This window comes from Excalfactoria chinensis, chromosome 4 (assembly GCF_039878825.1).
Source record: "Excalfactoria chinensis isolate bCotChi1 chromosome 4, bCotChi1.hap2, whole genome shotgun sequence".
Lineage (NCBI taxonomy): Eukaryota > Metazoa > Chordata > Aves > Galliformes > Phasianidae > Excalfactoria > Excalfactoria chinensis.
The window spans coordinates 51318048-51345406 of NC_092828.1; the positions used below are offsets into that span (position 1 = coordinate 51318048).

At 39.6% G+C, this 27359-nt stretch overlaps 1 protein-coding gene across 1 annotated transcript in view; it reads right to left on the reverse strand.

The window, feature by feature from the left end:
- Positions 1–1433: 1433 nt before the first annotated feature.
- The window catches only part of COL25A1 (collagen type XXV alpha 1 chain), a 279646-nt gene continuing 253720 nt past the window's right edge, over positions 1434–27359 (reverse strand). The window contains exons 29-37 of the mRNA XM_072335135.1: positions 26333–26383; positions 25960–25986; positions 21872–21925; positions 17440–17493; positions 16258–16284; positions 15489–15542; positions 10539–10616; positions 8265–8303; positions 1434–7520 (exon numbers count right to left, since the gene is read on the reverse strand). Of these exons, the coding sequence (XP_072191236.1) occupies positions 7518–7520; positions 8265–8303; positions 10539–10616; positions 15489–15542; positions 16258–16284; positions 17440–17493; positions 21872–21925; positions 25960–25986; positions 26333–26383 (387 nt within the window). The 3' untranslated portion in view covers positions 1434–7517. The remainder of the gene's footprint in view (positions 7521–8264; positions 8304–10538; positions 10617–15488; positions 15543–16257; positions 16285–17439; positions 17494–21871; positions 21926–25959; positions 25987–26332; positions 26384–27359) is intronic.

Sequence of the window (27359 nt, forward strand, 5' to 3'; positions counted from 1 at the left end):
AGAATCGAACCTCCAGGTGAAGTTGGGTGAGGTAGGGACACACAGTGGCAGAGAAAAGTCAAGTCAACATCCCATCAGTGCAGTAGAATGAAAAGCCTATAGTAGATGGGTTAACTGAGGTGACTTCAGAGGGAGTCTGATGTTGAAAAGTAACAGGGAGGTAGCTTCAGCAGTGGTCAGAACTTGTGGTTTGCTACCACACTGGAAATAAATCATATGCTGCAGACAGAGCTTGGTTAACAACAGAGCAGCTGCGGATCTGGGAGTGGAAATAAAGGCTGGAAATATCCAGAGTGGTTGACCTTGTGCTAACAAAGTGATGCTGGGCTAAACGTGCACTGCTGAAAGTAGGTATATTATGGGATAAGTTCTTAAAGAGTAAAAAAAAACCCATCTAACACATCCACACAGTGCCAGGATGGGGCAGGCCCAGAGCTGTGCTGCAGTTTGGGGGCCCAACATCCAGCTCCAACTTGCTTTTTGTTTGTTTCTTGACAGTACAGCTGCAGCAGAACCAAGAACCACTCTTCCTTCTCTACAGAAAAACAACAACAAAAAGTCAAAATGACAAGAGAAGCCGGTCCAGAGAAAATGCCGAGAGTGACTGCAGCAAAAGCAAGGACTACGTGCAGCTCCCAGAGAACATCTGCCCTCAGCCTTGCTGGGGACACTGGGTATGTTAAGCACTGAGCACCTCCTCTGGGAAATGGAGCAGAACTATTTTTAGTACCCCTAAGAGCTAGATAAGATTAACATACATTTAGAGAGATTATCAAGAGTTAAGAAGGGATGTCAAAACCCCATGGTGCTCATTCTTTCTTACAGTCTAGAATGAATACATTTTTGAGGTGAAGGAAAGGAAAAAAAAAGGGGGAGTGTTTTCTTTGTCTGAAATATTTGGAGATTTAGAAGACCCAAACATTTAAATAATGCTTTGAAGAGGTTACAGCTGCTGCCCAATGTCTGGTTCTTCCAAAAATGTCCCTTGCTCAGAGACTCCTACAAAAATATGTCCTCTGAGAACATGATGCTTTTGAAAATATACCATTTTGTAATAAGGTTTATGTCTCAATTTTTTTGAGCAAAGCAGATTCGTAGTAAAACAGACCAGACGTTCATTTTCCCTAATGGATACCATTGCTTGTGACACAGTCCCTTTGTGTATCTATTTCTCAGCAGTTCAGGTTTATTTTTCATCTTCAATATTACAGAAAGGATCCACTGGTGATTTTCAGATTTCTCTGGGCCCTACGATGCTTAAGCAGCAGTTTGAACTCTTACCCTCTGTAAGGAGGGTGAGTGAGGAGATGCTCTACAGTTTAAGACTGGAAAAGAGCTGTAAGATCATCTAGTCCAAATGCTGACCCATCCTCATTGTGCCTGCTAACCGTGTCCCTTAGTGCCACATGTATATTAAGAATGGGAGAGCAAGGTGAGTGGTCTTTTTATTGTGCACTGTAGAAAAATACAACATGTTGTCAAGGCCCTGATTTCTGTGCTGATGTGAATACCGACTTACACAACCCACACTAGATTTCAAATTGCAAATTAGCACAAACTTTTTCCATTGTGGACAAACAAGAGCATTTTTTTTTGCAGCAACACAAAGAACTTTGTAACTATGCAAATCAGCACCAATAATTGAATTGATATTTTAATAATTACACACTTTTTACATTATGAAAATAAATCATAAATAGTGTAAAAATAATTCTGAAGATCAACTTCTCACAAGCAAGAAACAAAATCCAAAGTACAAAACTAAAGAAAACAAAACAGCATACAACTGAAAAACAACAAGGAGAAATTTTAATAATACAAACAAAAGCATGCTGTTTGAGCAGGTTCAATTAAGTCAGGACCAGAGGCCACAATAAAGTGGTAATTAACAACAAATTAAAACGGGTGATTAAAACCTTGCAATTCTTTATGCAACTCATCAAAAGAAGTCTTGGGACGTATTTACAGGGCTAAGACACTCCAAATATTTATAGGATTGATAATGTGGTACTGACCTATGTGTTCCCTCCCCCACCCCCCTGCCAAAGCAGTGTAATCCTTGCCAAATTCCTTTTCTTCGTAATTTATCTCCTCTACTGCATTTATGAGACCACTTGCAATACAAAAATAACTGCACATATAGATGAACTTAAAAAAGTAAAAAATACAAATAAAAATATATAATATTTTCCAAAGGAAAAAGTCAGATACATACATCTTTGTAACACTTTTAAAGTTGTGTGATATTTTCCCAAACATGTACAATAATATAAGAATATCCACATATATGTTAACAATATGTAAAACATCCTTCCACCAGCCCAGCTCTTCATAATACTTCTGAGAAGTGTGCAAGTACCAATGGTATCTGGGAAATTCATACCATTTCCTTTTTAAATAGAAACAAGTAAAACACTAACGGTCCCAGGTTAAGTTAAGGCCCCCTGTTTTCCAAAGAAAATTCCATTTCCAAGCAGCACTGATAACTGGATGCACCTTAAAAATAGAACTAAAGTAAAACATCACTCCAACTCCTTTTTTTTTCTTTTTCTTTTTCTTTTTTCTTTTTTTCTTTTTTTTTTTCTTCTTTTTTCAATACGAACTCCACTGGTTTCATGGAGTATCTTTCTCAAATTCTATTAGAAGTGATGGTGGCAGGCACTTGTTTCCAACATCATTTAATGACTCCAACCACCATGTAAAATACTTCAGTTACAGAGGATGCAAGAAAACCTTCATTTATACATTACAGCAACATTCAGATTCATAAAAGTAAGTTGCAGAAAGGGAAAAAAAGAGCAAGTCAGGTGTTAGTCATGATTCTGGTCACTGAAATGGAATATTATTTTGCTATGACTAAAAATCAGACCACTGTTGTTGTAGATAGCAGTGATTTGTATCCTCTACAGTGTAAAAATTCAGGTCTCTCTTTAGGTAAAACACAAGAGATTTGCAAATGAAATTTAAGGTGGTTAAGTAGCAGAGAACAGGAAACTTGAAAGTCAACTACTGTGTGTTTTCCAGCATCTTGATCACATTTGAGAGTGGATCTGCAGCTTTTACTGACAGTAGTGAGCAAAGTGTTTTGCCTGATTTAGGCAGCCAGCAGTGTTTAAAAACCACCCAAAGTTGCTAATATTCCCCTTGTTACTACTCAAAATGGTCTTTGCAAGGGAAGGATGTGTCACTCTCCTTGCTCTGGTGCTAGGGAAAGCGAGGTATGGCTGAGCACAGGTGTAAAATTCCAGCTGTGCAGCAGCCAGTGCAACCCTAAATGCTGTCTGTGTCCAGGGTCCTGACACAGCCCCAAGCCTTACACAACCTTCCCACAAAGACCACTTGTTTCCATTGGCGTTGCATCAACTTTTCCATTGGCACGACTGAGTAACAAATACCCACACACATGCTTTTACAGCTAACTCTTAATGGATCCAAAGTTATCTTGCCACAAGACTAACCCCTTTTTAAATAGAATACTTTACACATGTGCAAGTATACTGATTTGATTATTCTGCAACTCGTTCATAATACTTAATTGGTAGACAAAAAAAGTATCTGAACTGGATGAAGAGCGTCATTCTGCCTCGATACAATACCAGAATGTGACATCAAAATCAGCAATAAATAAAAATAAAGATCAAAAAGACATTGTATATTTGTTCCATGAGTTAAAATGTCATGCTTTATCTCACAGGAAGAAAAATAAGTGTCCAAAACATCCTGAAAAAGGTTCCCCATATACTAACCTATAAATATGAAGACAAGGAACAATGTCAGACATATTTCATACAGTGCTTAAAAGACTTACTGCTTCTGAAGCAGGAGTTCTGCACAATGTGGTTATGCTACACTTGAGTAACAGATGCTTACAAAACTTCATATGAAACAAGTACTGATAACTCTCAAAGAAAAAAGAACTAATCATACCTGAAAAGGTCAGGGGTGTAGAAATGATGTAGACTAACACCACTACACATTTCTACAACTAAAAAGATGCTCCTGTCCCAACTAAGCAAAGCAAATAATTATCTATTTGGAGGAATGCTACTAAAAGATACAACACACAAGATGGTTCAAGATGCAGCTTTGCCCTGAAAAGAAAAAAAGATATACTAGCACCAAAAGCAATTGCTTTTTAGAAAATAAACATGTTGCAAGTCTTCACAGGGTGCTTCTCTTGATGAAATATTAAACTCAGCTCCCCCTGCCCCATTTTTTTTTTCTTTTCTTTTTGTACTGAACACAAGTTTTCTAGATACTGTCAGGTTTCATTCCCAGTAAATCTTTCAAGACACAAATATTTCATGCAAATCTTAGCATCAAATCTGTATAGTTTAATCTGTGAAATTATCTGCTATCCACCATGGTCTTTTGTATGGAATGAACTTTCCATGAAAACGAACAGTAGGCTTTAAAAATTAGATTATTTGAAAACAAAAGCAAAAACAATATAACAACCAGAAAAACGACAACAGTATTCCTTATTCCTATGTGGCAGGAGCTAAAGAAAGAAATCATTTTGCAAGATGGAAAAGAAAGTGAGTAAAGGTGTTTAAGTGTTTCATCAGTGGGCTCTGTCAAGGAGCTTGAGGGGAAATGAGTTTTGACTAATATTTAACAGTGGAGTCTATAAAACTTCTTTCCTGAATGAAGAAACTGTGAACCAAAGTTCTGCTGGCTTTATTGAGGCATATAGAAATGGATGCTATCAGGACAGTTTAAAAATAGAGACATACAGTTTTAAAAAATATCAAAGTGCTAATGACAGCATGCAAATGCATAGCTCTTTTTGTTGCTATTTCTTGAAACAAGTACGTTGTGTTTGCAGACACTCTCAATATGGCGTCGCCAAATGACGTCTATCCAAATAATAAGCATCCCACTTTATTTTCCACTTGAATACTTAGAGGGACTTTTCAAATATAAATAAATCTGATCTTAATGTATGATTGCCAGTATTTGATATTTTATAAAAAAAACATGCAACTGCTTGTCTTCACATCTGTAATATAGGTAGCCCAAACCATACCAAGTCAGGGCATAGGCGTAAGGAGCTGCTTCTTGTCAGGAGAGCAGCTTGCTCCTCAGCACTGCTTTTTTGAGACGGTGCTTCTTAAACAAGCAGAAGCAATCTGGCAACTCAATCAATCATGATTTATACATGACGCTCCTCTTGTCCCCTTTGTGGGAAGTCCCTTGCTCACATTAGTGTTGTAGCACTCCGTTAACAAGACCTTATGACATGTGAAGGCATTTATTACTGTAAGTGTAATTATTCAAATAGATTCATTCTTGCATTTCTGAAAATTTAAGCAAATAAAAGTATTTTTCCTCATATATGTGAACATTTTTTTTTTATATCTTACTGTTGGAAAGATGGGATTGAGCCGTAAATATATATATATATAAATATTATATTATGTATATATATACACACAAATAATGTTGGACTTTTGTTATTGTTAGTAAGGTACTATTAGATAGAGGCCACTAGAATAATCTTTAGAAAAAAAAAAATCTGTGAAAGATTTCTACCCCCAAGAAAATCTGTTCTTGTCTCTGATACACCAAGATGGCAATAAATTTTTAGCGGAGTGAAAGACAGCATCAGAGCGGCTACATATCGACCTGACATTGAAAAGCCATTCGAAAAGTGCAACTACAGCAGGTCCCTATCTTCACAACTTCGAAAGGACTGAGCAAGAAAAAAAATGCGTATTCCAAGAGGGCAAGATGCCCACATGTGGATGGAGACAGCCTGTCTTCCTCGATTTTAGTTTTGGTCTACATATGAAAGACAACGCTCAGAAAAGTAACTAAAAAAGTTTGTGATCATCCTACTATCTACTAGAAACTGAAGTGATATAAAAAAGGATTCCCATCTGTCAAATATGGCACCATCTCTCAGACTAGTCTCTCCATCTACAGTGCACCATATGAAGACTCAAAACTGGAAAAGAAAATCCTTGAGGCATAAAATATACAAATGTGCATGAATTAAGTATTTCTAGTAATAAAAAGAAGAAAAAAAAAACATAGAAGGAAAACTTTTCCAATGTACCTCTAGAAACCTCATCACCTGAACAGGAGAAATAACCACAGCTGGAGCAGTGTGGTGTGATGACATGTGCAGCAGCCATCACAGACTTATTTCTCTCCAATGTTTTATGGGTGACAATGTCCACGAAGGTCATCACAACAGCAGAAAAACAACAAGGTGAGTAAGTCAGCCTGTGAAACAAAAATAAACTCTTTTCTTTCTTACATTTAAAGGCTTTAAAGATTGTAAAGGAAAAAAAAAATAGTTAATACTGAAACAAGATGAACGTGTGACTTGAAGTATTTCCTTCAATGCCAACACCACAAATGTTGAATAGATTATTGAAATGTATCCTTCATGGCAACTGTTACAGGAAAACTAACCATAGCTTCCAAAATTCTGCAGAGAAGTTCAGCTAGTTTTATGTCATTTAAATCGCATCACTTGAAAACCACACCATGGTACGCACAGTTCTGGTCAGTTCTATTATCCTCCCAGGGAGGATATTCCAATTCGTCCCTGTCTCAAGGACGCTTCTTCCTTCAGCAGTCCCCAAATACAACAAACACAGCACAGGCTGTGCCAATCCTTGAGTAAGGCTGAGAAGCTTCTGGTCTCAGGCGATCCCTGCAGCATCTCTGTAACCTTTCCAAACAACCCACAGAGAAGCCTGGTTTCTTCTCCAAACTTCCCTCCTCCTTGATTAAGCACTCGACAGGGCCTATCGCGAATGTCTTCATGACTGTGAGCAGTGCAAGGCAAACCGATGTTGATTGACAGGCAGGACCCACTAGGCTGGAGGCCATCCACCTGCAGTCGGAACTGTGTTCCCAAAAAATTCAAGGCCTCTTTCTATCCTCCTCTGCTTTATCTCTTTTTAGCAATAAGCCATGGTGTGACTCCCTTGAGATGACAAAAGGAAACAATTCAGAAGCTGGAATCAAAGGTCACCATGAGCAGCCATTTAGCAAGTGATGTGATCACACAACAAGCAGGTTTGGCACACAAACTCATGCTTTTAGTCTGTAGAAGCAGATGTAGTGGCATGAATCAGTGAAGCATTTAAGATGGACATGGAAGCCAAGTCAGTAAACTCCAATGGCAGCTGGTACAGTACATTTCATAGCATTTAGCTCTTATTTGGTCACAATTTCTTGTAAACTACTTCATGGCACTCACTGTCCATGCAGGTCCACAAGCCAAAATATAAGAATTTACAGGAGTAATCAGATTTATGTTATTGATCGCTGTATAGGTATCTCTAGAGAGAGAATCTTGCAGGTTTGTCCTGCAGTTATGTATCATTTAACTGCAGATGTAAGTGAAAAAAGATGTACACATGGACTATTGCAAACAAGTAGAAGCAGCTACATGTAAACATCTCTCAGACTTGTAAAATCAAATTTTCCATTTTCAACTATAAATACAAAAAGTGGAGCACTATATACACAACTTCATGCTCGTAAGGTTAGATTCATCACTGCAGAGACAAAAAGAGACACAGATTGATCAGGTTAGTAAACCAGTATTTCTGATTTCTATTTCAAATACATAGGTATGGCAGAATTTTAAGAGTAGCACCAGGGACTCTTCAGCTATAAATTCAGCCAGGATTGTACTCTGGCTTTATTTTTTCTCATGTATTGCTTCACCTACATCTTTTCTCAGTCTGTTTTTAAAAGTAGCACCATCTAAGTTAAAGCTACACTAAAACATGCTGCCACTAACATTAGTGTGAAAGTAATATTACTAATTACACAATTATTATTAGTGTAAAACATAACAAATGGGAGAACGTGTTCAACGGAAAGGTAAGGCAGACAAGGGCAGGATGCACTGTTCTTCTAAGATTTCCCTGAAAAATAGTGTTGTAATAGAGCAAAGTAAATGCTTGATAAAAATACCCTACGCATGAGCTTTTATAAAGAACTGGAAGCAACAACCATGTGCTGAAACTAAAGGATGTGCGACTCTTCATACAGAAACATTTTAGACTTTCCAGAAATATAACAGCAGCTGTTTCTAAAATTCTGCCTCAGTGAGATACTACTCTATCCATTAAAACCTCATTGCACCAACTATGGTTACGGAGAGGTCTTATTTTGTGTTGCTGCACATGTCGAGATGTCTAAGAGGATCTAAAGTATTCCTCAGTATGACTGTGATGGGGTTTTTTTGTGCCAAGGACATGCTGCCCTGGGGAGAACAGTTCTACCCATCCTACCTTTTGCCAACAGCCCGGCATTGGTAATCCATCAGGTCCCTGTTTCCACGGGAGAAGAAAAATAGAAAGAGTGCAGTTAGGTTTGATAGCACAGTTATTCTGCCTGCATCTGTTAGAACAGTTGGAGCAGCTTTGCCTTTTTATCAAACAGGTAGCTTCCTAACTTTCTCTCTCCTGTTCTCAAGGTGAAGAAAAAGCCACAGGAGGGGTGGTTTACCCTGTAAATACATACATGCCTCGCAGCCATAAAGATGCTATTTTACTGCTTATCTAATTGCAAGAACAGTTCAATCACTTTTCTATTGCTGCCAGAGCAACTTATTATTTTAAATATAATCTGTCATTCACAACAGTCTACAGCTGGATATAGAAGATCAATGAACAAAAACCATTATCACTTTTATCTGGAGGGTATTGCTTTTCTGGGCCCCTGGTACAAAGCTACTTCAATGATAAGATAGCAAGACTCAAATTTGGGAATGATCTGTTCTGTTCACTTCAGTCCTAGCTTTTGAATGCAGCAGCAAAATCTTAAAGTCTGAACAATCCTGAATGACACAGCACTGTTGGGGTTAGCAAGTGCTGCACCATTTCTTTTCTGTCACTACCCTACTTTCACACATCTCTATGCACCCACTAAGATCAGACCAATTTTTGACCCTAATAATGCAGGTTTTCATAGTACTAATTCCAGCTTACATAGCTACATAGGGCTTACCCATCAAAGAGTCATACACACAAAAGTAGGAGTACATATCACATTAATAGATGATACCTGAGCAGCAAAAAGTTCAGATTTTGACATTTTTTAGAACAAAGAATAATAACACTTCTTTCGTGGATTTGCACACAAACCGATTAATGAGAATTATTCAGTGTGCATCCATGTATTCTGATGGGAATGGCTTGCTGCCTAAAGCAAGAAACCATGCTGCTTGCTTAGCAGCTTATTATGGTAAGAACCTATAAATGAAATATATTTTCATTCATCACCAACTGTTAGTGAGCCTCCAGATATAAATGATAATAAAGAGACAGAAACATTTTTAAATTACAAAAGCATGCTTGATTATCCCCAACAAAATATATGAGGCATGGTTACCATTAAGTAGAAGCAAACAAAATGGAGCACGGACTAATCTTAGAGTCTATGTATTTAAGATTAAAATTCATTGACCTTAAATTAGAAGAAGTATAGTTGAAAGAAAATGTACTTGATTTAACATTCATCTTAGAGAACCGTGCTTAACCAACAAACAGTATCAGAACATGCAGATCAAATTTCACCATGAACAATTAAAAAGAATTCTTCCTTGCTTCTTTAGAAAAGGTGTATGTAGGACTGCTTGCCTGTTTGTTTCGTTTTTAAATGGAAAATAATTTAAACTTACTTTGACATTAAATCAGTGTTGCCAGATTGGTACAAGGGAGAGGGTCAACGAGTAGAATTTTAGTATAGGTGGGAACTTGAATTCATGCTAACATAGAGTGGGAAGTGTTGTGTGTATTGCAGGAAGGTAAGTTCCAAGGGTAAGACCATTAAATTGGAGACATTAAATAACGAAGACAGTGAGGGTTTGGGCAGCAGACTGTTATCCTCTTACAAACTTCAGGTAAGCTTTTCCTTTCCAAATCTATTTAAATACTATTCGATGAACAGACCAGACACCAAAGTTATTGCTTGTGTAAGATCTGAGAGGTCAGGCTCCATCCAGCTTTGCTTTCTGGAAACCCATGACTTGGTTTTCCAAAATTATATTTTTTCTGATTCTTTATATAAAACTCATTTTGGCCAAATCCTGAAAACATGCCCCCTCAATGACATGGATTTGAAAGGAAGCCCAGGGTGCAGAGCAGCTCTTGGGTGGGCGAGGGTTTGAAACTGAGCCAGTGCAGATGGAAGTCATCAGACTTGATTAGAAGTGGTGATTGTGCTGGGGTTCTACAAAGACTTGGGTTCGGGGTCAGTAAGGCAGTAGGCATTTTGGGAGGAAAACAAACAATCCTCAGGGAAAATGTAGGAAGGATGCAAACTTATAAATTGCCATGTGATGTGGGAGCAAACTGCTGAAAGTTAGGGCTGAGGCGTCAGCAGGATAGTGTGCTCTTTCTTTATGGTTACGATCACCAAAGCAGCTGGTTTATTCATGCACATGCATGTGTTATGTGAGTAATGTAAAGTCGACTCAGAAATACATTACTTTACATTAAGAACGGCTGAATACAAACAAAAGGAACCGCATGCAGGGTTGGTAGGAAAGAGAAATACTGTACCAATTGGCAAGGGGCATCCAGCCCATCCAGGCCAGGCTGGCCTGGCTCCCCTTTTTCCCCCTTAATTCCACGGAATCCCTGTTTGTAAAGATTAACTTGCAATGTTACTGTCAAGGAAATGCCTTCGTTACTGACTTAGCTGGAGCAAACAAATAACATCAGAGAGGCAAGAGGAGCAAGTTCACAGCAGTGTAGTTTCCATGTGTGGGGTCAGGGACTCTGGCCCACACTGAATTTGGTCCTTTTTCAACATTCAGCAGAAAATAATGAGAAAAAAAAGCAACAACCAAGTCTTGCTTGAAGGCCTTAACTCCATTGCTTTAAACCAAATTAGGAGGTTGAAAAAACAACTCTGTTTCCGAATTTGTGAATCTTGAGATAATGCTGCGTTAACAAGTGCAACAGGTGACACACTAGGTGGTGCTTGTTCCTCTCCCCTCATTTCTTATTCCATCAATCTATAGCAGGATGATCAGTTGTCCAATACACAAATGAGACGTACCAATGGGCAAGGTGCATCTAATCCAGGAGCACCCTGTTCTCCTTTCTCCCCTTTAGGCCCCTTTTTGCCTTTCTTTCCCTTTTCCCCCTGTGGATACAATGGTTTGGATAAAACATGTTTCATTCTTTTGGAAAAAAATAAAATAAAGATTGGTTGAAAAGTTTGTGTTTTTCTTTTTAAGCCAATGGAGAGCTGAAAGGACACTTACCACTGTGTTCTGGTTTGGTTGGTGCATTATGTGGAAAAATAAATTATATGATCACAAGCAAGAACTGCAATCAGTCGGTATTAGTTTGCGTTGTTGACATTTCCTGTCAGTATCATGAATGTTTTGAATCCTAAAACAGGGCTTGAAATCACTGATCTCTCCAGATAGAAGTGAATCTGCAAATCCCCCCAACTCCAGAGTCCAAAATGAGAGGTTTCCTATTTGCTCTAAATGACAGTTCTGAAGTGCACATAGATTCGTCAGCTTCTTCAGAAGATTTGTCACAAGTCAAAAGAAGCTTTGCAAGAGTGGATGACACTGGCACAGTTTCTCTGAAAGTTCAGAAGGGATGGTACCGTCAGTCACTGGCAGAATTCTGTCAAGGGCTATGATGTCACATCAAAGGTAAACTTGGCCTGGTACATCCTTTGCTGAATTGACCTCCTGCACTCTGATAAGAGTCTGGGACAAATCCTATTCTTGGTTATGTCCATGGAAACCTGCTGCCATCACCAAAGGTGCACTCCTGTCACTATAAATACAATGGGATCCTTTATTTCAAACCCTGTTAGAGGAATCAAAGCACCCAGACTGCTTGATGGAGAGGTTCTGTGGCACTTTCAAAGAGTTCATAATGACTTGAGACCATAAACTAGCTAAAAGGGATCATTAGAGTTCTTTTATTTGAATAGCCTGATGTTTGACAAATCTTGGTTTAATTTCTATTTAAATGTTTTTCCAACAGCAGAGAGCGTTTCATCTACTCATTTTACTGTACAAGTCCTTTGATTTTAAACTGAATTTTCTTTTTAAATGTAAACCTTTGTATTGGTTTTTAATGTACAGATGGAAACAAAATGTACAGAAGGTATAAGTGAATAAGTAAAGGAAAAACTCACCAATGGTGGTGCCTTGACTGAAGCAGCTGGGGCAGTCCTCCCTGGTGAGCGATCTCCAAGAGATACTGCTCCAGCGGGAGTCAGCCCTTAAATGAGGTCTCAGAGGGGATGGAGTCAAACTCCACCCCTCCCGGGAGCACAGCTACATCACTCTCACCTGTGCTCCCACAGCTGACCCCATACTTGCCTCAGCTGATTAATCAGAGGTTCAGGCTGTGATTACCAATCTCCCATACAACCTTCCAGTGCTTTAATTACTCATGGAATGAGTTGATTCCTTCAATAAAGCTACCTGCATAAATGACCTCACCTTCAAGCAGTATAAGATGTTTAGAGAGTTCATTTTCTAATCGATTTCACACCAGTTGATCACAATGGTAAATGAGTTTCAGGCTTGCTCTCAAATTCACAAAAATCAAAAAAGGTTCAGTTAAAAAAGAACAACAAATTGGGCTGCAATTGTAAAAAATGGGATAGGAAGGATGAGTGAATCAGGAATATCACAAGGAAACGGGAAAAATAGTCATAGGAAAATTAGTATGACATTGGAGAACCAGCAAGCGAGGTTGTGGCTATTGGGAGGATTTTATTTGTGAGGAAAAGGCTAAAAAAGACAGGGGAATTATGGGGGATGAAGATAGAAGGAGAAGGAAGGGATGCCCCTTTGGAAAGGCAGGTTGGTTTTGGTGAAGCATAGTAAACAGACATCTAAGTAGCACCACACAAGCACAGAAAGTCTTAATTCATTCACAAACAGAAAAAGCATATATATATATATTTTAAGACAAATAAAAGATAATCAGCTGTAACATGTTTAAATAGAGAGGAAAGCACATTATTCATTCAGCACCATAGCATACTTGACACATTCAAATGAAAAAATATCTTTTCTGTAAACAAAATGTATTACACTTGTGATATGATAGACAAAGTCCCTTGTTTATCTTTTCTGTGTGCCAAAAAGTTTCAGGATGATACTAAGAAAAAAGCAACCCAAACATTACCCGTCTGTACCAAATTGTAAGGCTGTGATGTATAAACAGACTAAGTTGGCTGGGTTTTCACATTAAACCTAGAAGCGTGTCATTATAGCACAGAATCTTAACAGCTTCAGGAACAAATCTCACTTTGTTTGTGCTCAGTGCAACACAGATATGTTTACTGTCAGTAGATGTAAGCACAGAGCATGGACATACTTCAAAAATGATTATCAGAACAGATATTACAGTTTGATTTCTGACTCCTTTACATCTTTAGGACCTCTATTTCATTAATTTGCTGTGTTACAAGTCAGCAGGTGACTAGTTATACTTAAAGCTTTGGAGGGCAAACCTGTGATCCTATTTGAACCAACTCAGTGCTCATATGTGTAGAGAGTAGTCTGAGTTCCTGAGGACTTGACCAGTTTTCCCATGGACTGAGCTCTCCTCAAGTACTTAACGTCCTTACCAAGACCTATAGAGCTCCAGAAGAAATACAGAGCATGAAAAGTCATGCAGATGAATATGAAAAAAAAAAGATTTCTTTCCTGTCCTTCCTTATTGCCTATAGAAATGCCAGCTTGTGGCACTTCTGTAAAAGAGCTATGGCTGGCAGAGTCTCCAGTCACAGAATTGCTGAGGTTGGAAGAGACCTCTAGAGATCATAGAGTTCAATCCCCTGTTAAAGCAGGTTTCCTACAGCAGGTCACACAGGAAAGTGTCTAGATGGGTCTTGAATATCTCCAGAAAAGGAGACTCTAGAACATGTCTGGGCATTTTGGTCCTGTGCTCCATCACTCACCATAAGGAAGTTCTTCCTTGTGTTCATATGGAACTTCTTAAGTTACAGTTTGTGCCTGTTGCCTCTTATCCTGCTGCTGGGCACCACTGAAAAGAGCCCTGCCCCATTCTCTTGACACCTTTAGATACTAACAAGCACTGATAAGAGCCCCTTTCAATCTTCTCCAGGCTGAACAGTTCCAAATCTCAGCCTTTTCACATAAGGGAGATGCAGCCTCACATGCAGAGCTGTGGCAGCACAGGGAGTAAACGGAATAGGATGATGCCTTCCCAGCCATCCTGGTAAAACCTCAGTACTCCTCTGCCAACCCTTATATCAAGAGACAGCTGCCCTTTTGGGATCAGGGCTCCCTCCCTGCCCTACACACATAACATCTTTTCTTAAAGCTTTTTCCTTTTTGGCAGTAGGAAAGTTGAACGTGGAATCTGAATCACCATTCTCTTTTCAGCAGTTTTCTAAAACCTCTTTACTGAAGCAGAATATATTACATAAGAAATGTTTTTAAACAAATAGACTTCCATTCATAAAACTTGAAAATATAAAACCAACCGTACAAATATTTTGGTGAAAAGTGTTCCTGGGCTGTAATTTTATAGAAGTAATGGGAGCTAGATTTTTTTTTTTTTTCTTTTCTTCTTCTTCTTCTTTTTTTTTTTTTTTTTTTTACAGCCAAGTTAAGCAGACATCATAATGCAAACACTGACACAGTTTTACTGTTGAGCTGTCAACAGGCTAAAACAAAAACCACTGGCCTAGGATTTATTCTCAAAACGGAGGTAATGAGCTACTCACCTATCAAGACATATCAGTGAAAAACGTGCATCACTCTCAACAGTGTTTTAGTCATGATATTAACTTTTACATTTCAATTTGAAGTTATCTAACTAGAAATTAGCTAATCTCAACTTTTTTGAAGGGATTCTTTCTCTACACACTTTTGGTCCTAAACTGCATTTTACTGAACAAATTTCCATGCCACGGTGTCTGGACAGTGCAAATAACATCAGGCCTCTTCTGTTACCAGCCCTGTTTGGTTTACCACAAATGTAGTGTAAGATTTAATTTGTCCACGATCATCACTGAGTACTTCTCTTAGCTGTAAACAAACCACTACCAATTGTAAAGATTAGCACAGTTCCTGTCCTTTGCCACTTGGTACGGGACAGGCAGTGTGTGAAGGCACAGTGCACTGGGGTCAGCAGTTACACTAACATTCTGCTGAGGCTCTGACTCTCCTGTATGAAATTACTACCAAAATGACTCATTTCAATGATGTCTGCATTGAAAGTTTCAGGCTGACAAGGACTTTCAACAAGTGTAGGATGAATGGAGAAAGTGAGCCTAAGAACAAGCTGTGCTTTGGCACTCGGTAGCACTCATTCTGTGCATAAATTTTCATGATCCTTCTAACACGGGGTTTTGTTTAGTGCGCATCTGTGAGCTGCCTTTTGGCACACAGGGAAAACAAAGATCAGGTTTAATGGGATGATTTATGGAATAAAGACAGCAGAGCTGACTGGGCCAAGGAACCAAGCAACAGTTAGTAACACTGTGGTCACCTTTTCTCCCTTTTCTCCTATTTCACCCTTTTCTCCTCGAGGACCAGGGAAACCCTATAAAAAGAAGGGACAAAGGTAGGTCGACTTCTATTTGCATGCAGGTTAAGCTTTTAAATACTCTTGGAAAGTGTGCAAAAAAAGTGACCTTGCTCCATGCTTTATATGTACATGTGCTTTGTGCACTGACATGCATGCACATGAGAGCACGTGAAACAAGTCCATGGTGTCTGGCAGTGTCATTTTGCTAGTTAGGGAAAGGAATTAGATCACTCAAAACGGTTCATGCTTTGTTGCCTATGTGTGAGTTTATGGAGGAGATTCCTCCAAGTTAGGAATTTCCATGGATGAGAGGCAAAAGCGTTCAGCAAGCCTTTTTTTAGCATGCCAAAAAACGGGTCTACAATTTTAAATGCATCACTTGGAAGTTATGGAATAATTGTTATTATTTAGTGATAAATTTACTTAATCAAATGTTAGCAACTCCTTGATCTGCTCCAGGTGAGCCACAGGTTTGACTGTGGCAGTATTGTGACTTCCAAAGGAGCAACTACTCTTACTACTAAGCATTACTTCTGGTGAGATCTGTAGGCAAGGGCTATACACCGCACAGCTTTGGATCCCTTTATCATAGGGAAACAACAAATGCAGCATTTAGTGCACTCTTTGTAGGTACTGCATGCAAACTTAATGGAAACGTGGTTATCAGTAAGCTGTTTCTTGCAAGACGCTTACCTACCATTGTGAGGCATTGTTCATTCATATTACTTACATCAAGGCCAGGCTCGCCATCTTTGCCCTGCCAAAGAACCACACAAGCTCTGTTAGTGTCCCTAAGCTTGGCTACCCAAGGCCAACTCCATGTCCAGCACTGCACTCGCTCCCCGCAGCAGCGGCGTGGCTCAGAGCACACACACAGCAATGCCGTTAGGGAAGGACGCAGCTGTCAGTGTTTAACATTTCCAGAAACTGATAACTTGACTGTAAAATTGCTGTGGGTTGTAGGCAGGTTCCAGGAGTGGGCTAAAAATAGATTACAAGGGGAAACTGAAAATGCCTTAATTTTTTTTCTTTTTAATTAACTCACAAAAAAATGACCTTCCAGTAAGCATGTGCCATAAGCTGATCCAGCATTCCACAGAGCCTGAAACTCTCTCTTCTCATTGACTTCTGATCCAATTAAATGCATCCAATTAAACCACAAGCCTGTACTCAACCTAAATTAATTTTGGCCCAAATAGATTAGGCTGGAGAGGGCATGGAGGTACTACAGGCTCTCAGAGAGGCTGGTTCTGTCTGAAGCAGCACAGTGGCATAGCTTTCCTTGTGTCAGTGTACTGGTGAGACACACGTGCAAACCTGTCCATCAGCAAAGTAAGGTATTTCTTACAGTAGGGTTACAAAGGAAGTTCTCACTCATATTTTAGGACTGGCCAGTACCTTTTACATGTTGGCTTTAACATAGACCATCTCCATCCAGGAACGATCAACAACAAACTTTTTCCTCAAAGTCCTTCTGAGCACAGTGCACAACATTAAAACTGATGCCTTTGCAGTGTCAAACAAAATACTATAGCAAAGAAGCCTTGCAGCAAGGAAATACAAACACTCTGTTGACTCTGATTCCAGGAATCAGAGATTTCATCCTGAAGTCTTGCTGCTTCATCCCCTGGCAGCCCAGTCTGCAAGTTGCACAAACAGGAACATCTGAATTCTGGATTTGCTCTCACTTGCTGCTTAATGGCAGGTCTGTTTCTTTACTTTTGCATAACCACAGGCATGAGCAGGAACCTACCTCTGCGGCACCAGCCAGTGACCTTGCATTGTCAGGGATTATTATCTAGCTTTTTCTTTTCCAACCAGTTGTATCACTGGGTCAAAAGCGGTCATACAGCACACAGGTTAATCAAGGAGTGTTGAAAAGCACAACGGGTACAAACTACATGCAACTTACAGGCAAGCCATAGGGTCCTCTGGGTCCAGGGTCACCTACAGTTCCCTTTTCACCCTATGAAAAGATTATAGAACAAACAAACAAGAACATTATTTGGCTTAAACAACATCTATGAAGTGCTTTCTTTACCTTAAAACTTAGGAGGTCCTAAATCTTCAGAGCAAAAAATAGAAGAAGCATCCAGAGGGATGCTATGAAAATCATTTTGAAATATAATACAGAGCAAACTTTTCCAAATGAGATGAAATTTCTAGGTGACCAATTTCAGATTGACAGTACCAATCATCTGTGCTTTCCAGTAGATCACCAAGCCTGACAATGGAGCAAAACTTGCTGAGCAGGTAAGCATTAACCCATGCAAGGGTGAGTGCATCCTTGGTACTAATTCATTATTTTATTTAGTATTAATACATCATTCTTCATTATTAAAATCACGGGACAATGATGTATATATGCCTAATCAATAGAGTAGCGCACCTACACAGCCAAGTCTCTTAGCCTAGCTCTAAAAGAGCATGGCTAAGTACAGATTGCTCTGACAGGATAATACAAAACAGTAGGCACTAGGATAAACTGAGAGTCTGAACCTGCTGCTGAATAATCACAGCAATGAGGAGTTTATCAGAGAAACTTTTGATTGTTTTAGATACTTCACGTTTTTATGGTGATTAATGCTGTCTGCCTGCACTGCAGAGCAGAGAAGTACAAACGTGTAATGCCGGATCTTTTTTTGTTCTGTAAATCTTCAGCCCATTCTGAGCAGTGCTGAGGCAGAGCAATAGGAGCCACTGGGAAGCAACAGCACATTTACAGAGCAGTAAATCCCCTGCAGCTTTAAAACTTTCTGCTGAGAAGAAACTAATGTGCTGACCTATGTACATAGCAGCTACAAAACTGTTCGACAGATACCTGAAATACATCAAGACTGGTTAAGTATCTTTCTTTTTTCCAGTCTCAATCAGCAAAGATGACTGTACAAAGTCCCCACAAGACAGCCTAAACATATGGTAGACATAAAAATGCTTAACGCTTAGCATATCAGACTAGGGAAATAGTCGCATCTGTTATGTAAGAATATATTCAGAGAACTGTATCTCACAATTTCTGCCTCCAATCCAAAGCACATGCTGAGATGTGTTTGGAATATCAGATGAGGTCCTGAATGCTTATGGATTATATAAGATTGATGAATTGTCACAGGCATGCTGCCCTGAGCAATCATGAGGAAGTTTTCCCTTTGGGAAACAGACATTTGCCAAGTTCAGAAATGGTTTTAAGATTATTATTATTTTTTTTTTTTCTTGAAAGAGAATTCATAGAATGGCCTGGGTTGAAAAGAACCACAATGATCATCCAGTTTCAACCCCCCTGCTATGTGTAGGGTCGCCAACCACCAGACCAGGCTGCCCAGAGACACATCCGGCCTGACCTTGAATGCCTCCAGGGATGGGGCACCCACGGCTTCCTTGGGCAACCTTTCCAGTGTGTCACCACCCTCTGTGTGAAAAACTTCCTCCTCACAGCTAAACTAAAAGTCCCCTGCCTCAGTTTAAGACCATTCCCCCTTGTCCTATCACTATCCGCCCTTGCAAACAGCTGTTCCCCCTCCTGTTTATAAGCTCCCTTCAAGTAGTGGAAGGCTACAGTGAGGTCTCCCCAGAGACTTTTCTTCTCCAAGCAAAACAAGCCCAGCTCCCTCAACCTTTCCTCAAAGGAAAGGCTCTCCACACCCCTCTGATCATCTCAGTGGTCCTCCTCTGGACTCATCAGCACCCAGAGAACAAAACCTGTGGACTTGCTTTTTTACCTCCTATTTCAGTTTAGTCACCTGAATCACAGGTGAATATAAGCTATGGATTACATCAGTAAGACTGCACAAGTGGTGTCTCATACTACTAATTGCCACTTTTCCTTCTACCAAGAGAAATACACAAACGCAGCACCGAAATGTTCGCCGGTATCATCCTTGAGTGACACACTGGAACAGGTTGCCCAAGGAGGTTGTGGATGCCCCATCCCTGGAGGTAATCAAAGCCAGGCTGGATGCCGCTCTGGGCAACCTGGTGTGGTGGTTGGCAATCCTGTCCAGCAGAGAAGTGAAACTAGATGATCATTACGGTTCTTTTCAACCCAGGCCATTCTATGATTCTATGATGATACAATTCTATGTTCACCGTCTATAACAGCTTGAAGAGTAGAGAAAAAATTACATGGCTAAGAAAAATTATTCTAATACTTATTTTCCTATTTTCTAGTGACATGCACTATTTCCCCATTCTACTTTTGCACCATCTAAATAAGGTTTTTGTTTTCTTTTTTAATACAGGACTGTCCAATATTTTCTATTTTAATTAAATAGTTAAGTTTGAAACAAACCAACCAGTGCTAATTTGTACAAGTCTGTTCTACCTAAGAACAGCAATTAATCATTACCTCAAACGTTGCCTATGTGACAGCGAAGCCGTGGTTTCTACATACGGCATCATTAGGCTTTTTTTATTTATTATTATTTTACTTCCCCAATTTTTAAGCAGTCATAAATGAGCAGTGACCAGTATTTTACAAGTATTCTCTTAAAGTGAGATTACCTTCCCAAACTTAAAATAACGTGGCTTTATGAAGCTGTTTCATGTTAGTGCTCCTTAGTGCCCTTTTGGGCTAATACTGTCCCAAGGTTTTTCTTATCATCAAGGAAACAGGTGATCCTGTCCAGTGGCAGAGTGGTGGCTTTGTGCACTATTATTAATTAAAAGGTGAAATCTGAAATCTGCAGGCAAAACATGTTTTCATCCTGCTTTCACATAAACAAGTTCAACATCTGCAAGTGCAGCTTATGAGACTCTGTTAAAAATACATGATTTGTTATTTAGATAACAAGACATTTATCAACCTCAGGCACCTATCAGATGACCATTAGATATACACATTCTCTTCCCAAATGACATTAACTTATTAAATAAGGGATTACAGCAATAATCAGATTAGATATCTGCTTGGGGAAAAAAAAGTAAATCCATCTTTCTGGTGAACTTCCATTCCTTTTGGCTACACAGAGAATAGAGGGTGCGTACACCTTAGTTTCAGCATTTTTTGCAGATCAGTCTTTGCACGTAAATGGAATTACTGAACTGATTTACATCTCAGCAACTCCTGTCTCCTTTGCAACTACTTCTTGTCAACAGTCATGACAGGGCTAATTCTAGATCCAGATGTATGACTTATTATGACCTTGGAGAACTGCATAAGGAAGAACAATTGCAGTCATTTTCCGTACATTAGAAGAATAGTTTATACCATAGCACTTTGTTTTTAATGGAAATTTCAGGTGTAGGAACATCCTTCACAACTGAAGTTCATAATCTATGAATATGGTATCTCTATTTATTTCTATATGTATCTCGTATTTAAATTATTTTTAAAAATGCAGAATATGACATTTGACCATCTTTCCATAGAGCTGATAGGAAAAAAAAAAACAACGTTGTTTTGGTTGAAAAAAGACCTGCATCTGTAATCCCTGAAGAAGAAGAAAAGGAAATACTCAAGCCCTAAGACTAACCATTAATAAGCCTGCTACAAGACACTGTTCCTATTTTGAAACCATGCTTCACGTCCTGTATTTATTCCCCAACAAACTGTAGAAATGAATGCTCGAGTCACGCATACCTTTGTCTGACGTACTCCTGTTTGAGCTAACTGGACCTGAGCCATATGGCTGTGTCCCTAATGCAGCAAGTCTGAGGTCGTTTCAACACAGCTGTTTTGTTAAACTGAGAAATTCAAAGAGACATAATTCTGGGTTGGGATCTCCGTGGAGGTTTTATTTAGTGTAAGGTACCACTTATGCTTTGTTGTTGTGCAAGTTCGCGGTAGTATTGCTGAAGATGACAGACTCATAGCTAGATTAAGAGCCCTACCCTATTCTCATTGGAGAGGATTTCCTGTGAATATTTTGAATTAAATAGGAGGGTTCCTATTTTATATGCTTAAATAAAAAAAAGAAGTTTTAAATTTGTAGAAGTTAGTGTTTTTCAAGATAAAAATCATAATGTAAATAGCTGCATAATACTCATTTGCCTTTGCAGATCTATAATCCCCAGATCACTCTGTCAACTAATTTATTCTCTCAAACTATTAATACTAATTAGAAAAATCAAGCAAAATTATGTCCCATATAACATTGCAAATATGAAACTCCTGCAAGGTCCTTACTGATTAGTAATTACAAAATACCTGTTCCGAAGTTAATGAGTTAGCAAATCAAACATAAATGTGCAGGTATCTTGAATGCATATACAGTTCTGGGGTGATTCTTAACACGGATGAGACTCCAATTGGTTTAGTAACATCTGGATGCACTGTAGTAGCCCTGTGACATTGTGCTATCATGGCCATGTCTTCAAAAAGAAAAGCACACGGAGTGTATACTTACTCTGTCTCCTTTAGGGCCTGCAGGGCCATGGGGACCAATTGGGCCATCTACACCCTGTGAAGGGAAGCCAAGAGGGTAAGAGAGAGGTCCAGTTCCTCCAAGTCATTAGCTTTAGTATCTGCCTTCTAGCCAAGAAGTAATATGGAATCAGTCATCACCAGATGAAAATGCAGATTTAATTGTGCTGGGACCTGGGCAAACAAATCTGTTTGGCATTCAAAACTCAACCTATAAAGCTGTCACATTTCAAAGTAGCCCATCTTTTTTTTCTAGTTAGATTAGACTTCCTTCATGGAAGTCATACAAAGATTTTGAAAAGTTACTGAAAGAAATTGGCTAGTAGAAGTTGAAGGTTCAAATAATGCTTACTTTTAAACATTGGGTTCTTTTATGAAATCTGAAATGTCCACTTTATGGGTGGACACATCCCATTATGGTGATCCATACTTAGTTCACTTTATCATGCTAAGAAACAAAGAATCTAGTATGTATTTTAAATACAACAATGCTTGCAGTAGAACCCCAGCACACCTGCTTCCGTCTCACTGATTCCATATTAGCACAAAACAAGTGTGCTTTCCTGCATAAACCAAATCCCTAATCTTACTCAGGAAAGCAGGACTCCAACCAGCACAGACAGTGCAGCAGTTATCCAACCAAATATCAAGATTTCTAAGACTCAGAGCCTCCTTCTGCTGCAAATCACATTCTCTTTCCCCTGCTCATTGCCCTAGGAGGCTGCTTGAAGCCCCTGTGACAGAGCATGGAAGATGCATGCGATGCGTGGCCTTCATTTCTGTGGGCCGTGTATGCTGGGACGCACACAGCCTGGGTAACACAGTGACATGGACAGACAAGGGACTCACCCGGGGTCCTGGCTTTCCGTCTAAGCCAGATGCTCCCTGTGTGGTTAGGTGGAAGCATGGATGATGGGTACGACACGGGTGACAAGAACGTGAGATTAGTAAGTGGTGCTGATGAAGAAACATAATTCAAATGTACAGTACGAATTGTGACAGGGTTCTGGGATGGGTATCACATTACTACAGCATGTTAGTTAAAAATTCACATGAAACATCAAGAGCCCGAATGGGTTCTGACATTAGTGTAGCACCAGTGACCCACCCCTGCCTTCCCACCGCAGCACATTCTCCCAGAATAAACCTGAAGCTACACAAGTACTCCAAACACCAGAAGTTGGGGTGTTTTTAGCCTTAACACGCAAATATTTACTTTGTCATTTAACTGCATGTTTTCTAACTTGTAAATAGGGACAATACTGAATGCCCTACTACACAAAGCAAAACACAACAGCGTATGCTATGAGAGATAAGAAGTATTTAAGCGCATTATGCAGCTAACAAAGCCTGGGCTCTACCTACAATGACCCCATTCATTCCCAGCACGCAGGGCCCGGGGAACAAACACGATTCCAGTTCTCCCACTCAGCTCTACGCTCCGCCCGGCGCTGCGGCACAGCCGGGTCGGCATCCTTGGGGACGGGAGGACCTCTGCTGGGTCACCTGTGAATAGCAGGGAAATGGGCCGCTCGGCTGGGATTGGCGGAGTTTATCTGTCTACCTGGGGCATAGGGAATAAACTGGGCCAACCAAAAAAAGAAAAGAAAAAAAAAGTCATAATAAAGTGGGAAGGGGAGAGGAAAAAAAAAAACCAATAGTGATATAGTAGCGTTGAAGAGCCATTTTCTAGAAAAATAATTTAAAAATAATAACCCCTAAGCCAGTTTTTAACTTTGCTCAGGTAGACCTCTCCATTCTGCACAGGAAGAATTACTGAAGGTGTGAGGAGGAAGGGGAGATGCCCGTTTTAACACAAACACCATACAACACTGAACTAACAAAATGATGAATGTAATGGGGTTGATGGCATCCTCACAACACCGAACACTTTCAAGTGACACGTAACAAAAAACCTGACAGCACTGGGTACTACATGACTTGGACAAACAAAAACAGGCTGGTGCTTGGCTCTCCCATGGCTTATTCTACATATGCTGTTGGGGAAACCAGCGTTGTTCATTGTAAGCAGAAAGAGAAGTTTGCAATTTGCACTGAAGTTGAATAGATTTGGGATTTTTTACTTACTGGAAGACCAAGGGGCCCTCTGTCACCCTTTTGACCTTGTTCACCCTTCATTCCTTTAAGACCATTTAACCCTGGTTCACCCTAAATGTAAAAGTATAAATGCCAAATTTGTGGTGCTATAATGGGTGCTTAAGCTGGGATAGAAGAAGCCAGCCTCAGAAATGGCTGCAAATTCCAGTTTAAAGGAAAGATTCACATTCAGCCTTCTCAGCTGAAGAGAACCTGGGCAAAAGTACTTGGGAGATATCTGATGCAGACTGATGTCTGTGTGAAAATACCGGAAACTTCCGAGCAACAGATTCTCAATAATTATCACCTTATTTAGGTAGCTGGAATTAATCGTGCATTTCAGGGCTTTTGGGGATTTCCTCAAATCCCATGGTCCACTCTCTACAGATGATTCAAATTGAAAGAAAACTTTCCAAAAATCAAGCCTCAAATCTCCTACAGCGGTATCTCCAGTTTTGGAAGGAATCAATATTTTTTCCCTATGGCAAACTGGAATTTGCACCAAAATCTCATTTAAAGATATTTTAAACCTTTAAGCATATGTAATTAAGCTGAAGCAAATTGAAAGCAGCAGTATACGTTATACAGCGTCAAGCTGGAGGCCCGTAGTTTCTCTGCTCATACAGAAAGGCTTAAACAACATAAGAAATGGCACTTGTCTCATAGTGATTGTTAAATTATGCATAGGTTATTACATTAAACACTAGTAAGAGGATAATGGTGAGCTTGCAATTTCCAATAGATCATTCTCACATCATGAAAATCTGCCCCAGTGTGAAGGCTACCCAGTCAAAAAGGGTATTGACTTGGCCTACCTCTTTAGGGAAAAAGAAATGTGTGTGTTTTTCATCCAGGCTGCTCCCCATGGCCTTGTTCCTAGGCTTCGCTTTGATGTATTATGCTACTTTATACCATATACATTTAAAATAAAATTCAGAATAAGACCTAGTCTGCTGCCTTAAGTAACTCCAGACATCTGTGCCCCCTTGGCATCCTAAGTAGCTATTTCTTCATTCTTCCTCCATTTGACTCAATGTGACTTTCAGAGCAGTAGCACTGAAAATGCTGAAAAATAGACCTGAGAAGTTTCACAAAAGCCCAGGTGTTAGGCCAAAAGCCTGAAGTAAGGCAGGTCTGGTGTGTAAATGGAACAAACCTGACTTCAAAAAATGACTGATGACTTCAGATTCTTCTGCCAAGGTGACACAAATAGTCTTACAAGACGCCAAGCCTGTGAAGATTTTCTTGCAACTTAAAACAAGCCACACCAAAAACTAAACGAAAGAACTCCCTATCTTATATTTTCTTTTAGAAAGGTGCATGTGATTAGGGAGCTGTGATAGTTAAAAGGCTCATTCCTAACAGCAGCACCAGCCCTGTGAATGTAGATAGGGTCCTTACAATGCATCTTCATGTACTGCTCTGTAGAAAACACTCAGAAGATCTGCCTCATCAAGGATTGTAGGTTGAAAACATGAAAATACAGAAATAGGCTTGTGGCAGGGAACATGTGCAGTGAATGAAGGAACTGGCCAGTGGAGGACATAGCACTGAAGAAAGTGAGAGGCCTCTCATACTGGAAGAAGTAGGAGAGGCAAGAGAGTATATAGAAAGAGGGGTATGCCTGGCTGAGCGTATGTCATGTCTACGTTCAGAAGTAAGCCCAAATGAATAGGAGTAGTAACTTGCCCACCACCAGGAACTGAAATAATTTAGTGCCACAGAACAGATATCAATACAAAAATTAGACTATTCAGCTAGCGCTCAGGAGAGATACTAACCAGATGCAATCTCAGAAAATTTAAAATCTTTTAAGCAGTCTTTCAGTATTAAAATCTGCTTTAAGGTTTAAGAATATCAGAAACATTTACTGAATGAGACATCAGACAAAACATAGCTGCATGCATTAAAGAACAAAGAACAACACTTCACAGACATCAAGAACATGACTATTCAAGACAGCCATTAATTTACCTTTGGGCCAGGCAGGCCATGAGGTCCCTGAAAATAAAGATACCATGCTCAATTACAAAAATATGCCATGAGTTTTTATAAGAGTTTGCTGCTCTATATGGGTGCAAGTTACATCTGTTCTTTTACTCTTGCAAATGAAATGCAGCTGCCAATAAACCAACTGTAAACACCTGATTTAGAGAATAAACCAGACCACTAACGTGTTTGCACCAGCATAGGCAGGTGCAATTTGTTTCTCACTTCCAATATACTTGAGGGTCCTAAATTAGGCCCCCCTCCAATTGTCATTTACTCTCACAGAATTCTATTCATCAGACATTAAAATAAGCAGGTTTAAGCACTTCCCAGTCAGTTCTCTTCTTCCCAAGCTTACCATAGGGCCTGGAGGACCATGTGGCCCTGGAGGTCCAGGAGGTCCTATGATCTATGGATAAACAAACAAACAAGGAGGTTAAATAATGCACAGTAAAGAAATTACCCACAAATACCAAAACTCAGTTTGATCCTTCTTCTGCTGGCAAGCACTTTATAAGTAGCATTGCAGTGGTACACCATGACAGCATATCTAGAAAAGGGTTTTAAAAATGGGAATTACTGTAACTTGAAAGATTGGGTGCCTGAAGTGTGGAATTACCTGTGCCATATGGCAACATGCCTGTCCCTGATTCTTGCTCCTAGGCTCCAAGATACACTTTAGAACAGTATGGGGCAAAAAACCATGTTTAACGCAAGCAGTACAGAGAAGATGTGCTCAGACTTTTTAGCTGTCCCTGTACTATGTAATCTGCAAGAGCAGAAGATGCTGAAGGTGCTGTGCAATTCCTTCCCAATAACGATGAATGGAAAAAAGATACTAAATAATTCAAACCTTTTCAAGACTGCCCTTTTCTCTCCTTTTATTCTGCTTAGCCCACTTGTATCAAGAAATCCCTGAAGTCATTAACAGAGGTAATCAGGTTGCTCAGGCATGTAGCTCATGCTTATTTTGTTCTGTTTTTCTGTATTCTTAATGAATCCATAGGAAAGAATTTCATGATGATATTTACAATTCAGTGTCACCTCTCTCCCAGGGTTTAACCCTAAAGGGTCTCTATTGTAGCCTGCACAGTGGCAGTGAGGATGTTAATTCATGTCTCCAGACTGATACTCAGCCCCTCACCAACACAGACTGTTGGTGGTGACAGTAGTAAGAACAAAACAAGTTTTCAGACATGGAGAGATTCTACCATCTGTGAAGTCTTCTGAAAATGGAAAGCCTTTTTTGAAAGAGAAATCAAGCAGAGCAAGGTGAATGAGTTAGCAAATTGATTTGTGACAAATTAACAAATGTAACAAAAGACTCATACACTGAAGAGACAGTGAGTGCCCAGTGTGCTGTGATGGACAAACTTCTTTCATAT